This window comes from Anabrus simplex, chromosome 4 (genome assembly GCF_040414725.1).
Source record: "Anabrus simplex isolate iqAnaSimp1 chromosome 4, ASM4041472v1, whole genome shotgun sequence".
Classification (NCBI taxonomy): domain Eukaryota; kingdom Metazoa; phylum Arthropoda; class Insecta; order Orthoptera; family Tettigoniidae; genus Anabrus; species Anabrus simplex.
This window is the reverse complement of record NC_090268.1, coordinates 46,531,704-46,548,786: the sequence shown is the minus strand read 5'-3', so window position 1 is coordinate 46,548,786 and position 17,083 is coordinate 46,531,704. Positions and strand designations below refer to the sequence as shown.

At 43.8% G+C, this 17,083-nt stretch overlaps 1 protein-coding gene and 1 non-coding gene across 2 annotated transcripts in view; both read right to left on the bottom strand.

Annotated features, from left to right (window-relative positions):
• The window catches only part of LOC136871603 (peroxiredoxin-6), a 149,665-nt gene that overhangs the window by 114,904 nt on the left and 17,678 nt on the right, over positions 1 to 17,083 (bottom strand). The window contains exon 2 of the mRNA XM_067145054.2: positions 858 to 1,014. Coding sequence (XP_067001155.1) covers positions 858 to 1,014 — 157 coding nt within the window. The remainder of the gene's footprint in view (positions 1 to 857; positions 1,015 to 17,083) is intronic.
• Positions 16,843 to 16,914, bottom strand: TRNAP-AGG (transfer RNA proline (anticodon AGG)). The gene has a single exon. It is a non-coding gene; the product is annotated as a tRNA-Pro (tRNA).

Here is a 17,083-nt window from a genome sequence, read left to right as displayed (position 1 = left end):
TAGTTGTATCACTGGTTCACAACTCGATTAACACAAACACATTCTCACATTACTGCGTATAATTACGGATCCTAGGTGCCCATTGACTCAAATAAATACACTCGCACACTTACATTCTACAAAGAAACTAACATTTGTCGTCAACTGTCATGAAATTACACAGACTACATACGATAGCAACAAACCAAAACAAACCCACGTCTCCAAGATATCCGGCTACTCGATTTGCCATCTTTGAACGATCGAGAGTAGCATTAAGGTGTGAGGATTGGAGTCGGTCTTGCAGAAACACACTTCGAGAGGCCAGTTTAAGTTCTCGATGACTCACTCAGTTACCTGCGCTGGATATATGACATCGTGACCGGAGACTACGGTTTCCTAGAGATCATCTGCACTGGCAGCAACGACACTGGCACCCTGTGCTGCTCTGGGTTGAATCCCGTTTCTCATTATATGGTTCAGATGGTCGTCTGCGAATCTAGGGAAGACGTGGAGAGCGATTTCATCGGACCGAAAAAGTGGGTTTCGCAACGTAAATGAGATAAAACTTCATGAGGGCTCCTTTTGAAGCTTTTTTACTGGAGGCTTCCTATTAAATGGAATTGTCACCATTCTCATTTAAATCAGGTTGGGCCTTGATTCCCATCTTTATTTGAATTGTCTTTGTTCCCTTTGATGAGAGGCGGGCTTGCCTCGTCCGTGACGGGGGGCCCATGTAGGCATAAGGATATGCTAGGTATACTTATTACGTATATTACATATATTACATATATTACATATATTGTAATTGTACGATATTTTTGCTACATCCTGGATAGAAACATTTTCATGTTATTAACTAGGATAGCAGAACTTACCTTCACCCATGCCTTGTGGTCCTCTAGAGAGTCGCAGGAGTGTCCCAGTAATCTCACCCCTCTCCTGGTAAACTCGTAGGCTTTTTCGGCAATTCGACTGAGCTCTGACGTGCACACTGGAGTGAAGTCGGCAGGGTGGGAGAACAGCACACACCACCTAGATATACAGTGAAGTCAACTTTTAGTCTCGCTTATACAACAGACTTATAAGACAACAAAAGAATTTTTAATGCAAACATTTGTATTTCTTTCTTTCTCAATCCATTTTCCCTCGGACTCAGTGAGGGATGCCACCTCAACCGCCTCAAGGGCAATATTCTAGAGCGTGAGACTTTGAGTCGGGAATACAACTGTAGATGAGGACCAGTACCTCGCCCAGGCGGCCTCACCTGCTATGCTGAACAGAAAGTTAGGTACCATCGCTGCATTTCCCTGGGGAGAAGTAGAAAACCACTTCGAGGATGGCTGAAGTGGGAATCGAAGCCCCTCTACTCAGTTGACCTCCCGAGGCTGAGTGGACCCCGTTCCAGCTCTCGTACAACTTTTCAAATTTCGTGTCAGAGCCGGGAATCGAACCTGAGCCTCCGGGGGTGGCAGCTAATCACACTACCCACTACACCACCTAGACAGACCTGAAGAACCTAACAGTTAAAGATATATGTTTTACACCTAACAACCAAAGAATTGTTAATGTAAACATTTGTACACCAATAAAAGTTCACTGGGTATTTCTTACATTTGGCTTCAGCCTTCATTACACCTTGAAACTCAGTCTGGATTTATAAACAGTTTTGCCTGGCCAAGGCGATAAAGGCGTGCTCGGTTCACCCGGAAGGGCGTGGGTTTGATTCCCTGTCAGGCAATCAAAATATGTAAGAATCGAGATCTCCACTTCCGGAGGTGCACATGACCCTGAGGTTCACTCAGCCTACATAAAAAAATGAGTACCAGGTTAATTCCTGGGGGCAAAGGCGGCCGGGCGTAGAGCTAACCACTCTACCCCATCAAGTGCCGAGGATACAGATAGTGGAAGCCTTTACCTTCCACTCCTCCAAGGGCCTTCATGGCCTATACGGAGATGAGTTTGCTCTTCGATTTTTACTTTGGTTGGCACTAGGGACGCCCTGATGATGTATATCCAAATTTTAGTTCAAAACTTTCTTGACCAACAACAAACCGTCTGTGCTTGCCTACGAAAAAAGCTTTCGACAACATTAAACATTAAACATTATCTTCTTATACATCAACTGAATCACATTGAGCTTGATAGTAAAGATATTAACATCGTCAAGAACCTATATTGGAATCAAACACCTCACATGAAAATATTATTGATTTTACAACCCACTAACTATTTACGGTTTTTGGAGATGCCGAAGAGCCGGACTTTTGTCCCGCAGGAGTTCTTCGAGTGCCAGTAAATTTGCTGACGTATTTCAGCACCTTCGAATACCATTGTACTGAGCCAGGATCGAACCTGAGCTGAGAAGGCCAGTGCTCTAGCACCTGAGCTACTCAGGGCGGCCGCTTGAAAATTGAAGACCACTCCACTGAAGACACCAAGGTACGAACAGCTGTGAGACAATACTCTATCCTCCCTCCATTTTTTACTAATTACACTGATCAACAAAAGAAAAAAATAATTTCGGTGGATATATTGGTATCCAACATGCGTTCTAAGACAACTGTAACATACTGATTCAAAATATGCAAACCACTTGTCTCCATCTCCCATTATGTGAAGGGCACCATGGGTCTGCGTTGCTTGTGAATAGTACTCTCATGTGTACTCTCATGGGTTTGTGTTGCCTGCGAGTGGTGCCATTATGTGTGGCATACCATGGGTCCACATTACCTGTGATTAGTACCACTATAGGAGGAACACCACGGTTCTGTTTACCAGTTATTAGTACTCTTGTGAGGGGTAAGTGGCCTGATTTTGGACCCCTTTAGATAGTAAGCACCCTGTGTTGTAGGGGTAGCGTGCCTATCTCTTACCCGGAGGCCCCGGATTCGATTCCCGGCCAGGTCATGGATTTTTACCTGGATCTGAGGGCTGGTTCGAGATCCACTCAGCCTACGTGATTACAATTGAGGAGCTATCTGACGGTGATATAGCAGCCCCGGTCTAGAAGGCCAAGAATAACGGTCGAGAGGATTCCTCGTGCTGACCACACGACACCTCGCAATATGCAGGCCTTCGGGCTGAACAGTCGTCGCTTGGTAGGCCAAGGCCTTTCAGGGCTGTAGTGCAACGCGGTTAGGTTACGTTTTAGAGCATACGTACCATCCCAGTAATAAAGACATTGTGAATTGGATCCACTGATTGTTTTTATTTCACGATCATTTACTTCATTACCATTATTTTTAGACTCTAGTCAGTGGATACATTTTGAAGTTTTAATTTTTCATTTTGATGCACCTCGTACCATTAGGGGCAGAGGACCTAGCTGTTAAGCTCCTTTAAACAACAAATATCATCATCATTATGTCCGACTCGTTGGCTGAATGGTCAGCGTACTGGCCTTCGATTCAGTGGTTCCCGGGTTCGATTCCCGGCCGGGTCGGGGATTTTAACCTTAATTGGTTAATTCCAATGGCAGGGGGACTGGGTGTATGTGCTGTCTTCATCATCATTTCACCCTCATCACGACGCGCAGGTTGCCTACGGGAGTCAAATAGAAAGACCTGCACCTGGCGAGCCGAACCCGTCCTGGGATATCCCGGCACCAAAAGCCATACGCCATTTCATTTTTCATCATCATTATCATCATATAGGCCTACCACCCACAGTTCTTGAGATATACATCAAACATTTACTTGTTTTTAACATTGTATCAAGGAAAATAACTCACAGATAGAAGTTTCAATCAGTATTCGGGAGATAGTAGGTTCGAACCCCACTGTCGGCAGCCCTGAAGATGGTTTTCCGTGGTTTCCCATTTTCACACCAGGAAAATGCTGGGGCTGTACCTTAATTAAGGCCACGGCCGCTTCCTTCCCATTTCTAGGCCTTCCCTGTCCCATCGTCGCCATAAGACCTACCTGTGTCGGCGCGACGTAAAGCAACTAGCAAAAAAAAAAAAAAAAAAATTCAATAGAGCATAGATTGCTACACGGAATAATAATGAACATGGCTTTATCTAAGTTAATTGCAAATGCACCACATGACACATACTGGATTTGTTTCTTACATAGCCGCACACGTAGCAAAACAGATCTGGTGGATTTATGCAGCCTCTGGACACCATAATACCCACCGCCACTGAAAATGAAGAAGAAGCAAATGGAAATTTTCCACTTTGTAAGAAAAATTATGAAAATAGTGAAAGCAATTTTCGACGAACGCTGTTCCATAAAAAATATAAAACTTTGTCAACATCTTCAAAATCTGACGTGGTGGTAAGCAAAACGGCTTTCAGATTTGGAATCAGCATAAAAATCTGCATTAGAAACAGTAATCATCGTGCCACATATCTACCCCTTATAAATCAGTGTTATCTGAAGCAATTTTTGAATTGACCTATCTGAATTTGATAAAGGAATCAAAATCAAATAAACACTGTCCACTATGCAGATGCCACCGTGACACTTACTGACAATTTAGAAGTTTGTTCGTCCAACCCTTGTCTCGTTTCTCTGCGGGGTCGAGTATGAGGTGAGATGAATCTGCCATGGCGGGCTTTTATGACCGTATGCCCTTCCTGACGTCAACCTCATCACAGGAGTTAATAAGATGAAATGAATGACGTGATATATGATAGAAGGAAGGGAGAGGGTGAAACGCGGTTCCGGCACATAGCCTACTCCTGTCGAATAGCACAAAGGGGTCTGCTCAAGGCTTAACGTGTCCATTCAACGGACGAATCACGATCAACAGCGTCATATGCCCTCACTCCATACGAGGGGGGGTTTAGAATTTAATCCAGGCTTTTCGCACGCATCCAGTGATTAGAATATGTATTCCACCTCCTCCCCTACCCTTCCGGCCAACATTCTGATGGTGAAAATATTTTCGACCTACGGGACTCGAACCGGCTAACCACGGTGTCAGACCGTTTAGACTTCAACGCCTTAACGATTGACAATTTAGAAGATCTTCCATTTCTTCTGAACAGCATCAACCTAGTAAGCAAGGAGTGTGACCTTAAAATAAGATTCATGGTAATCAGCAAGCAGAAATACACGACCGGTGTTTTCACCCTGGGTGCCACATTTCAAGTAAGTTTACCTGGGGCGATCCTGATTGACAGAATAATGGAATCTACAGGGTGGACAAAATGAAACTAGCCCGGAAAATATTTATAAAACGGGCGTGGAACTGACCCTTTTTAATGAACAAGAGAACTTCCTATCGCAGGAAATGCTGGAAACCCTGATTTCGATGCACCAATGAAATTAAATAGCGTATGGCTTTTAGTGCCGGGAGTGTCCGAGGACATGTTCGGCTTGCCAGGTGAGGGTCTTTTTTTGATTTGACTCCCATAGGCGACCTGTGAGTCCTGTTGAGCATGAAATGATGATGAAGACGACACGTACACCCAGCCCCCGAGCCAGCGAAATTAACCCATGATGGTTAAAATTCCCGACCCTGCCGAGAATTGAACCCGGGACCGCTGTGACCAAAGGTCAGCACGCTACCCATTTAGCCATGGAGCCGAACGATCCACCAGTTGGTTCTTGCCACATGTCTGAGCGTGCGCTCTTCCCGCATCTCCTGAGTTCGTCGTTGTGTTATTATTGCACTGACACAGATAGGTCTCGTGGGGACGATGGGATGCGAAAGAGCTAAGAATAGGAAGGAAAAGGCTGCCTTGATTAAGGTACAGTTCCAGCATTTATATGCTGTGAATATGGGAATCTACGGAGAACAATCTTAAGGGTTGCCGACAGTGGGGTTTGAACCCAGCAAGTAGTCATTCTCTCTATAACTAATAATAGTGTCATTTATTTTACGCCCAAAGCTAGCCTTCGTGGCTCAGGCGGCAGCGCGCCGGCCTCTCACCGCTAGGTTCCGTGGTTCAAATCCCAGTCACTCCATGTGAAATTTGTGCTAGACAAAGCGGAGGCGGGACAGGTTTTTCTCCGGGTACTCCGGGTTTCCCTGTCACCTTTCATTCCAGCAACACTCTCCATTAACATTTCATTTCATCTGTCAGTCATTTATCATTGCCCCAGAGGGGTGCTACAAGCTTCGGCAGCCGGCGCAATTTCTATCCTCGTCGCAAGATGGGGCTTCATTCATTCCATTCCTGACCCGGTCGAATGACTGGAAACAGGCTGTGGATTTTCATTTTACGTCCAACTAACTATTCGTATGGTTTTCAGAAACGCCGAAGATCCGGAGTTGGGTCGTGCGGGAGTTTTTTCGCGTACTGGTAAATCTACTGACACGAAGCTGGTATATTGGAGCAGTAAAATACCACGGGACTGAGCCACGATCGAATCCACCAACTTGAGCACAGAAGGCGAGCGTACCACCGCCGAGCTACTCAATCCGGCTAATAGAATTAAGTGAGGATGACAATTTTGCTGTAATTCCCCTTAGAGCAAGAAACGCCTCAACTTCCACTATCAGTACCAGGTGTCTGCATAAGTTTTTGCCGGTCTTGCGGTGAAAAACCCACGTAATTTTCAGGGGAAATTCATTTTTTGTTTATTCAAAATATTGGCCATCGGCTTCTATACACTTCGCCCATCTTTCAGGTTAGTTACGAATACCATGCCAGAAAAACTGCCTGTGTTTTGCGGCAAACCATTCGTCAAGCCATTTTCAAACTTCCTCGAAATTGCTGAAGTGCTGCTCTGCGAGTGCGTGCCTCATTGACGCGAAGAGGTGAAAGATGGCGCCAGGTCGGGGCAGTACGGCGGGTGCGGAAGGATTTCCCATCCAAGCGATTTCAAGGTGCTTTTCACTGGTATTGCTGTGTGAGACGCTGCATTGCCGTGTAACAAAATCACTTTGCCACGTCTTCTAGCCTATTCCGGTCGTCTTTTGATCAATGAGTCATTTAAATTAACGATTTGTTGGCGATAGCGTTGTGCATTAACGGTTTCGCCGGGCTTCGCCTGCAATTGCTCCTCTTCGCACTCTTGTGCTCCACCAGAGCGCGCACTGTCTTTCACGTTGAAATCGCCAAGTTTAAATTGTCGAAGCCATGTCTCACATGTTCTAATCGATGGAGCGTGTTCACCACATGTTTCTACCAGCAAATGATGACTTTACATAGCCTCTGTCTTTTGATTAAATAACAAAAGCAATGCGTACCGCAAATGTTCTTTTTCAGACACAAACGTCGACATGATCACGGATACAACACAGACGTTAGTGTTTGGCGGACTCAACTTGTGTCTGTTGGTAGGTTAATGTCAGACGAACAAACTGACGTACAGTGTGTGCCAAATTCATCCGCTGCATACTGTTCGCTGGCGCCATCTTTTAGTGAAACCGGAAAAGACTTACGCAAACACCTGATACATCTGTGAGGTATTCTCGCTCGGCATTGTGTCATCCAGGAGGAATTCCAATTTCTCTGCTGCTCTTCCTCCAAAGTACGTGTTAACGCGACTTTCTCTCTTCCTTGTCCACACTTCCTGTAACATTCCACACGTACTCAAATGTTTTTTCCGTCATACCCATGTTGTGCTCCGCCGGAAATCGAAGTTGACAAGTTCGATCCTAGGTCACAACTTCTGACGACTGTCACACCTACTATAACAAATGGTAGGATAGAAACTAACAGCAAGGGATAGACCATCTATTCCAAACCAAACCCAAATTCAGCACATTTAAACAGTTACAAACAGCACAGTAACACAACAGACAAGCTCTACAATGAAATGCAAAGGTACTGTATAACACAGAATTAGAGTATGTCCCTGATCCATTTCATCCTCATTACGACGCGCAGGTCGCCTACGGGAGTCAAACAAAAGACCTGCACCTGGCGAGCCAAACCCGTCCTGGGATCTTCCGGCACTAAGAGCCATACGCCATTTCATTTAATTTTCCAGTCTGTTCATTAAGGAAGTAATAACATTAGTGAAATGAGAACAAACGGAATAACATAGAATGAACAACAAACCTCCTTCTTCTTCTTCTTCTTCTTCTCCGCATTTCCTACATCAGTGGGGTCACTGGTGCGAACTGTGTTGCATTGTGGATTTGGCCATTTCTCTGCCGGCTGGAAACAGAAAAATCAAGTGCCAATGGAAACAACAAATCTTTCTCTTTTATACAAACTTACACCTCTTCCGCATATTTTAGGTGGCGTGTTTGTTTTTCATTCTGTCCGACTCTTTGGCTAAATGGTCAGCGTTGAGGCCTTCGGTTTGGAGGGTCCTGGATTCGATTCCCGGCCAGATCAGGAATTTTAATCGGTCTGCTCAATTTTTCTGGCTCGGAGACCGGGTATTTATATTTGCCCCAACACTCTCCTCTTCATATCAGACAGCACGCTACAAACCACCACGGATACACGCAAAAGTGATTACATCCCTTCATACAGGGTTGACGTTAGGAAGGGCATCCGGCCGTAAAACATGGCCAAATCCACGATGCAACACAGTTCACACCAGCGACCCCACCGATGTGGGAAATGCAGTAGAAGAAGAAGGTTTGTTGTTCATTCGAAGTTATTCCCTTTGTTCCTCATTTCAATAATGTTATTACTTCCTTAATAAACAGACTGGACACGTATATTAATAGCGTAGTTCACGGCTGAAACCATGACCTGAAGTGAACGTAATGTAGCGCGCGAGTACCTTCCTGTATTTAGTTGTGTGTTCCAATGTCGACAACACACACACTTCGTTACATATCGCTCGGATCCTTCTTACGTTTTATTACGAATCGACCACCAGAACTTGACTGCGCCGTGAAGCACGTTCCGACCCTGAAGCACTGTGTGTTGTTGACACAGACTGGCAATGAGCACCAATGAAGCCAGAAGCATGCGGTCGCCGCCATTTTACGTCACTACGCTACCCCGATGCATTAATGTAAAACAGTAGCCGAAACGGGAATATTGGACAAGAGATCATTAACATAATTTAAAGTACATCAAAATAATAACAATAATATTGATTGATTACACTTAATGGGTCTTTTATTTTACTGCTAAAAGAAAGAAAGAAAGGTACAGTATATCAGTCTGTAACTTATTTCTCTTTGCCCATAAATCTTTTAGACTTAGGTTTTTACCCTTTGCCATTGTCTCTCGTCTTCTTTCTTCAGTCCCCTTGCTGACCCCTGGGCGTTGCTCGATAGGGCTGTCTTCCAGTGCATTGCCCTCCACTCCCTCTTGCGCCGCTGACTGCTCGGCTCCTGTATCCGCTCCTCTTCTTTCTGCCGTATCGCTCCCACCTACGTCATCACTGACTTCCGTCAGCGTTACCTTGCTCACTTCGGTTACGTGCCAGATGCGACCGTGCCGGATGCGACCCGGCCATTATCGTGCTAACAGCGACTGAGCGGATAAAAGCACCGTGCCGCATGCGACCCATCAATCATTTACAATTGATCTGCATTAAGGGCTGTCACCAAGTGGCAGGTTGCTTATAAGTAGAGCTGGGATTTTTATGTAGTAACAAGTGGCATAATATGTACATAAAAATGTAACAAAAAGCACCAAAATATGTAGCAAAATATGCAGAATGGGCAAAATATGTAATATCATATAATTAATATAAACTTACCATTTTGTCAGTTACAACACACTAAACACGCTTTATATTACATTTTGTAGTACAGTGAACAATGAAGTATTTTTCAATGTTCTTTGGAGTCATATTATATGAATATATCACACACATATTCAATAGAAAATTATTATTTTCAACACTCAAAGCACATTTATTCCTTAAATTTTGTAGCACAGTGAACTATTAAGTATTTTTCGATGTTCTCTGGGGTCATGGAAAGGCGTTTGTCACTTAGGATGTCCTTATATGCAGAGAAAGATCTTTCAACATCACATGATGTAATAACTGGGGCAAATTTTAGGAGAGGAATTTTCGCTGGAGAAATGTCCTCGGAAGGATCAACGTCATCTCCATTTAGAATTCGGCACAGACTGTGAAATGTTGAATAACCAGGACTTCTCTTCAACACTTCTTGCAATTTACTCAATACATTTGCACCAGTTTCCCCATGCACAGCACTTAGTTTTTCAATAGTATCCTCTATGTTGGCAAAAGAATCTTGCAGTGGCAGTCCTGATGTTTCTAGACGTTTGATACTTTCTGGAAGCCAGCAGAAGTTGCCCCTGATGTAGGTGATTGATGAGACCACTTTGGAGTCACTAAAGGCAGTTAGTGATTCAGTAATAGATGCAGCATTTTCAGGATCAAAAGAATCTACAACAGTCTTTATAGCATCTAGATGCTCACTATAGAAGTTAACTGCTTCTCTCCATGTCCCCTAACTCATTAACACTGGTTCCGGCGGCAGTGGTATCTCTGACAAATGCTGTTTGTAAGATAGCACTCGTTGTGGAGCTTTTAGAAAAACCTTTTTTGTTGCTGAAATTAATCTATTCACTTGTGGAAACTTAGTTCTAATATCTTCGGCAACACGTTGCAGTCCATGAGCCAAGCATGTAAAATGGAGCATATTGGGATAAAACACCTTCAAAGCAGTTGCAGCCTTAAGCATATATGCTGCAGCATCAGAATACATCACTAATACCATTTCCTCTTTCATCTCAGTCAGCCACAGAGCTCTGAACCAATCATTCACAAATCTCGCAATAGTTGAGTGATTTGTATAGTCTAGCTCTTTACAGTAGATCAAACACGGTTTTGAGGCGCTGTCAGGTTGTAGCTTCCCCACCACAAGATTTGCAACAAATGTGCCCTTAGAATCTGTTGTTTCATCAACAGCAACCCACATGAAAGAATTTCCTATATGCTGTCTTATGTTGTGCATTACCTTGTTGTAGCAGACTTCAAGATAATTCTTGCGTAGTGTTGATTGGTTAGGAGCATGTTGCTTGCAGTATTTTTCCACAAAAGGTGTGAATTCAGGCACTTCAAGTTTATACCATGGGATATTGGATGCAATCATTGCACTGCATAAGTCTTTATAAAAAGGGTTACTAGAAGGTGAAGGCTGCATCTGTGTTAAAAAGATTTGTTTCTTTTGTAGACCTAACTGTTGGTTTTTTTCTATGCAGAGCACTTCGTGCATGATGCTCAAGCTGGGATTTCATGGAACATGCTATGTTTGTTGCATGCTTGGCAAATCACTACTTTGTCATCAGTTGCAAAGGATATAATCAATATAAGAAAATATTTCCACCTAATTGATACCTTATTTTCTTATATTGATTAGATTACATTATCGATACGGCAATGAAGTGGATAGTTTGTAACAGTTGCAAAGGACTCGTCAACTGCAATCCATGATTTTAACTTTGAAGCCAGCGAGGATGCTAGTGGTGCCAATTTGACTGTAGAGGAAACTGATGTTCATGAACTATGTTCTTCAGCTGTTCAAAGAAACTAAAACCAAATTGAGACATTTCAAAGGAAGAAAACTCTAACAATAAATTTGGAAATTCCTAAGTACATAACAAAGAGGTCACAGAAATGCGTTTAGAAAAATATTCCTGGAAACTCCAACATGAAAGTGGCTAGTTGGAAAGCAATTAACTCTAAAAGGGATGAAAGATTTAAGACTGGCAGATGTAAAGTAACAGTTTTCCTGCAGCTAATTGGAACTTTTAGAAAAACCTATTTTGCAAGGGTCTCTACCTGCACCTATCATCTTCTCAAATATGTCACTCATAATTACCTTTATCCTCCTGTTGAGAGGACAGACAACAGCCCCACTTTAAGTGTGAAACTTCAATTCAGCAATTTACTTCATATGAAAACAGGAAAATGCTAAAATATGTAATTTTATGTAATATCACTAAAAATATGTAGAATACCCACAAATATAAAAAAATATGTAAAATGAAATTCGGTAATAATAACCCTAACATAGTGTTTTGTGAACATATGGCTTTTCCCAGCACCTAAATAGCAAGGAACAAAATATGTAATTACATAGAAATCCCAGCTCTACTTATAAGTAGCTAACTTGGTCTTCTCTAAAATAAAGGTCTGACACCGCTGTTAGCAGGTTCGAGTGTCATTGGTCGAAAGAAAAATATAATAATGTTGCTGGCTTTACGTCCCAGTAACTACTTTTATGGTTTAAGGAGACGCCGAGGTGCCGGAATTTAGTCCCGCAGGACTTGTTTTACGTGCCAGTAAATCCACCGACACAAAGCTGACGTATTTGAGCACGTTCAAATACCACCGGACTGAGCCAGGATCGAACCTGCCAAGTTGGAGTCGGAAGACCAGCATCTTAACCGTCTGAGCCGTCTGAGGCACTTAGCCTGCATGAAAAAAAAATATTCACCATCAGAATGTTGGCCGGCAGGGTAGGAAAGTTGGTGGTAGGCAGTTTCTAATCACTATATTGCATGCCAAAAGCCGGGATTCAAATCCAAACCTTTTCGCAGAGTTCAAATGGAGTGAGGGGATATGATGCTGTTGATGGTGATTCGGCCGTCTTATGGAGACGTAAAGCATTGAGCAGACCCCTTGGTATTATTCGAGAGGAGTAGGCTACGTGCCGACACCGGGTTTCATCTCTCCCTACTTCATTATCATAATCCCACATCCAGACGCGCAGGCCGCCCAAGGGAGTCAGGTAGAAAGACCTGCACCAGGCAAGCCGAACACGTTCTCGGACACTCCTGGTATTAATAGGACACGATAAATAAGTAGGCCTAAGTCGTAAATAATTTCAGAGAATTAGGATCATTTTTATTGCTAGTGGCATTATGTCACACCGACACAGACAGGTCTTAAGGCGAAGGGTTAGGAATGGGAAGGAAGTGACCCTGGTCTTAATTAAAGTACAGCCCCAGCATTTGCCTGGTGTGAAAATGGGAAACCACGGAAAACCATCTTCAAGGCTGCCGAAAGTGGGATTCGAACCCACTATCTCCCGGATGCAAGCTCAGGGCCGCGCGCCTCTAACCGCATGGCCAACTCGCCCCGTAAAAACGTAAACGCATCACCATGTTTCGTGTTGTAAAACGAGTTTCCCCCAGAAGTGTTATGTAAAGTAGGGGCAGTAGCTGCTTATTAGTGTTGGCTACTGAATGCATGATTCGAAGCAGTGTATCGATTCATTGAAGTGTCCGAGTGAATCGATTCACAGGAACGGCGAGCTCACGGCACACGATTCAGCTTACTCCCAGCCGACAGTGCTGAGTAGCGCACTCACTGGACGTTGACGGGGAGCCGAGCTTCCGCTGCAGCGAGACAGTGAATCATGGCACATCGAAAGAATCGTGAACGAGCGCGGCTCAATGAGACACATGATACACACGGCTCCTTATCGGCTCACTGGACACGCGGAGACCCGAGCTTCCGCTGCAGCGAGACAGTGAATCAGTGAATCATGGCACATCGAAAGAATCGAGAACGAGCGCGGCTCAATGAGACACATGATACACACGGCTCCTTATCGGCTCCCTGGACACGCCGAGAGCCGTGCTTCCGCTGCAGCGAGACATACAGTGAGCCAGGCACACCGAAAGAATCGTGAACGAGCACGGCTCAGTGAGACACAAGATACGCACGGCTCCTTATCGGCTCACTGCAGCGAGACATACAGTGAGCCATGCTACACTGAAAGAATCGTATGCTATAATGGACTCTCGAGCTCAGCTCATTTTAAAATAATACCCATTTTCATTCACTGTCCTCTTCTTACAGGGAGGTTTAAATAAGAGATGGATTTATTTGCAGTGTTAAAAAGGTAGTCACAACATAATTCTGAAGTAGCTAGTAAGTAGGTAGGCTATTAGGTTATACTATTTATTAGTTTAATGAATCTTAGTATTATAACTTAGTTGACATTTGACAATTAAACTCGACTCTAGCCTGCCCTTTGACTATGAGTCATGCTCATGACCACTCAGAAGTACCTGTTTTATATTGGGAAGAACGGCTCAGTGTTCTCTCAGTTCATATGTCATATCGTTGCACAAGACTTCAATCATATGTGGACAGACGCAATAACAGTATGTTGAATCAGAAAACCAGCGGGCTACTGTACATCTTGGGTAGCCTATACAAAATATGACGATTAAAAAAATCCTCAGCTGATAGAAAAGTACATATTTTCAAAAATTACTGAGTGAGTTGTCGTGCTGTTAATATCGCGTGGCTATGCGCTTGCATTCAGGGGATGGTGGGTTAGAACCTCACCGTCGGCAGCCGTTAAGATGCTTTTCCGTAGTTTCCCCATTTTCACACCAGGAAATGCTGGGACTGTACCTTAATTCAGGCCATGGCTGCTACCTTCCTAATCCTAACCTTTCCCACCCTGCGTCGCCGGAAACCTTCGATGTATTAGAGTAACTAGCATTTTTTCTAAGAAAGGAGTTCATAGTATGAAGACCAGATGGCAGCTGCGAGCACTGAATGCTGTTGCTGCTGTCTTACCAGCACATACTACACAGATGCAGTAGGAGCGTTGACCAATGAGCCGTGAATCGGATCACTGTATCGATTCAGTAACGTGAACGGAATCAAATGAATCGATTCAGTAAAATGAATCGAATGTCCCATCACTACATAGGACTTATTGAAATGGCATTGTACTTCGTTTAGTTTACCTTATCTTGGGTGATGACACAACTTACCAAATGACAATTTGCATGTCAACGCCGGTCGCATCCGGCACGGTCACAGATTATGCGGTCGCTAGTGGCACGGGTCGCACGATGTACGGTCGCATCTGGCACGCCACCCTCACTTCTGCTCCTTCCTCACACGTTACACTCTGCTGATGTAGGTGTTTTTCGTCTTTTTCCTTTAATGTAGGCCTTTAGGCCTTGAAATCTTGCTTTGTCTAGGTGCCTGCGTAAAATGTTTTGTTCCTTGATGACGCCATTGTCCATGTCCCTTCTAGCCTTTAAAGTTGCTGGTATTCCTCAACACTATTTCCGCCATCAGGGTTGATATTAACTTAACCTTGATCGGTCTCCTACCCTTCACTTTCCCCACTCTATATACATCGTCTATGTCCACCTCACTAAAGTTTATCTTCATTTTACTTTGTATTACTTCTACCACTTTAAATGCTATTTCCACCTTGCTTTCGTTGTCTCCTTCCGGCACACCATAAATAAAAAGGTTTTTCCTCCTGAGCTCTTGGTTAGTCCTGTTTTCAGACCACTTTACTTGCCTTAGTTCCTCCTCTAAATCCCTGACTTTGGTCTTCAGTCGTTCTACTTCCTCCGTGTTATGAACCACTCTCTCTTTTATAACATTCATCTCCTCTTTAACACACCGTTTTAACTCTTGTATTTCCTTGGCTTGTTCTCTAATTAGGTCTCTTGTTTGCTCGTCCTGATATGCTTCTTTGATCAGTTCCTTAATCATTTCGAATTCTTCCCATCCGATTGCACCAACTGGTCCAGGTCCCGGGTTTAGCTCAACTCCACCTATTTCCAATAAGGTTGCTATTACTGCGGCTACCAACAAGGTTACCAATGCACCCATTTGCTGCCCATTTTTCATCTCTCCTCTCACTTTTTTACATTTCACTCCACCATTCCTCCTCCTGCCCTGTACTGCACTAGTGAATCGCCCATGTTCAGCACTCTACTCAGCACATCCACTCACTCCACTGTCTCACTCACGACTGTGAGTACAGTATAACAATTTGCCAATGCTTAAAAATAACCAACGTCTTTTAGAACGATATTTGGTCAAATCTGTTTCCATTCAGGTTTGTTTGTTTGTCCAGTCCTTGTCCCATTTCTCTACGGGGTCGAGTATGAGGTGAAATGAATCTGCCGTGTCTGTGGTTGTTGACATTACAACAAAACTACATGGCAGTTACTTCACGTCGTAGCTTAAAGGTTGTGAATCCATAGTGGTATCCCCGGCACAGATTCAAGTCAAATTCAAATGAAATAATACTCAATACATCTCTTTTTGTCCGCCTCTGTGGTGTAGTGATTTGTGTGATTAGCTGCCAGTAGAGGGGGTGTTCGATTCCCACCTCAGCCATCCTCGAAGTGGTTTTCCTTTGTTTCTCACTTATCCAGGCAAAAGCCGGGATGGTACTTAACTTAAATCAGAAATAAAGAAATTGATAAATAGTAACAAGGAAAAGAATGCATGTATCAGAACCCATTTTGGATTACGATATATGATTAATCCTCCCCAGTTTCAGTTTCAGTATTCTGGTTATTTGCTTTACGTCGCACCGACACGGATAGGTCTTTTGGCGACGATGAGGGAGGAAGGGGCTAGGAGTGGGAAGGAAGCGGCCGTGGCCTTAATTAAGGTACAGCCCCAGCATTTGCCTGGTATGAAAATGGGAAACCACGGAAAACCATCTTCAGGGCTGCCGACAGTGGGGTTCGAACCCACGATCTCCCGAATACTGGATACTGGCCACACTTAAGCGACTGCAGCTATCGAGCTCGGTTTTCAGTATTCTATTCTATTCTATTCTATTCTATTCTATTCTATTCTATTCTATTCTATTCTATTAATTGTCTGGCTCAGTGGTTTTTAAGTCTACGCCTTAGAGCCTTGGAATCCCGAGCTCGATTCCCAGCCGAGCCGTGATATTTTAATGGTAAACGCTCAATTGCCATGGCACGGCACCTGTATGTTTATGCTGTCCTGAACCTTCCTACAACTCGCACATTTCACCACTAACCACCACCAGTCCTCACATGCCGTTCTCTATGTAGGGTAGACACCACCACCCTCGTCAGAGAGTGTACCTTAGAAAGGCTGCATCCGGTCAGCTAAAAGCACACGAGATAATAATAATAATAATAATAATAATAATAATAATAATAATAATAATAATAATAATAATACCCGGTTCAGGTGAAAATGATATTCCTAGTTGTTGCGCCATATGTCAAGACGAGAAGTTAAAAACACTGGGCTCGTCCGGGATTTGAACCCGGGACCTCTCGCACCCTAAGCGAGAATCATACCCCTAGACCAACGAGCCAGCTGTGCAGCACTCGACTGGTAACAACATACACATATGAAAGTTTGGGAGCGGTAAAGTGAAAGTTGATATTGTGTTTTAGTGCTTGTAGTTCGATCTGATGCAGCAAAGGTGAAGCTGTATTTACACGCAGATTACGGTAATAAGGGACCGCAATACAAAAATACTC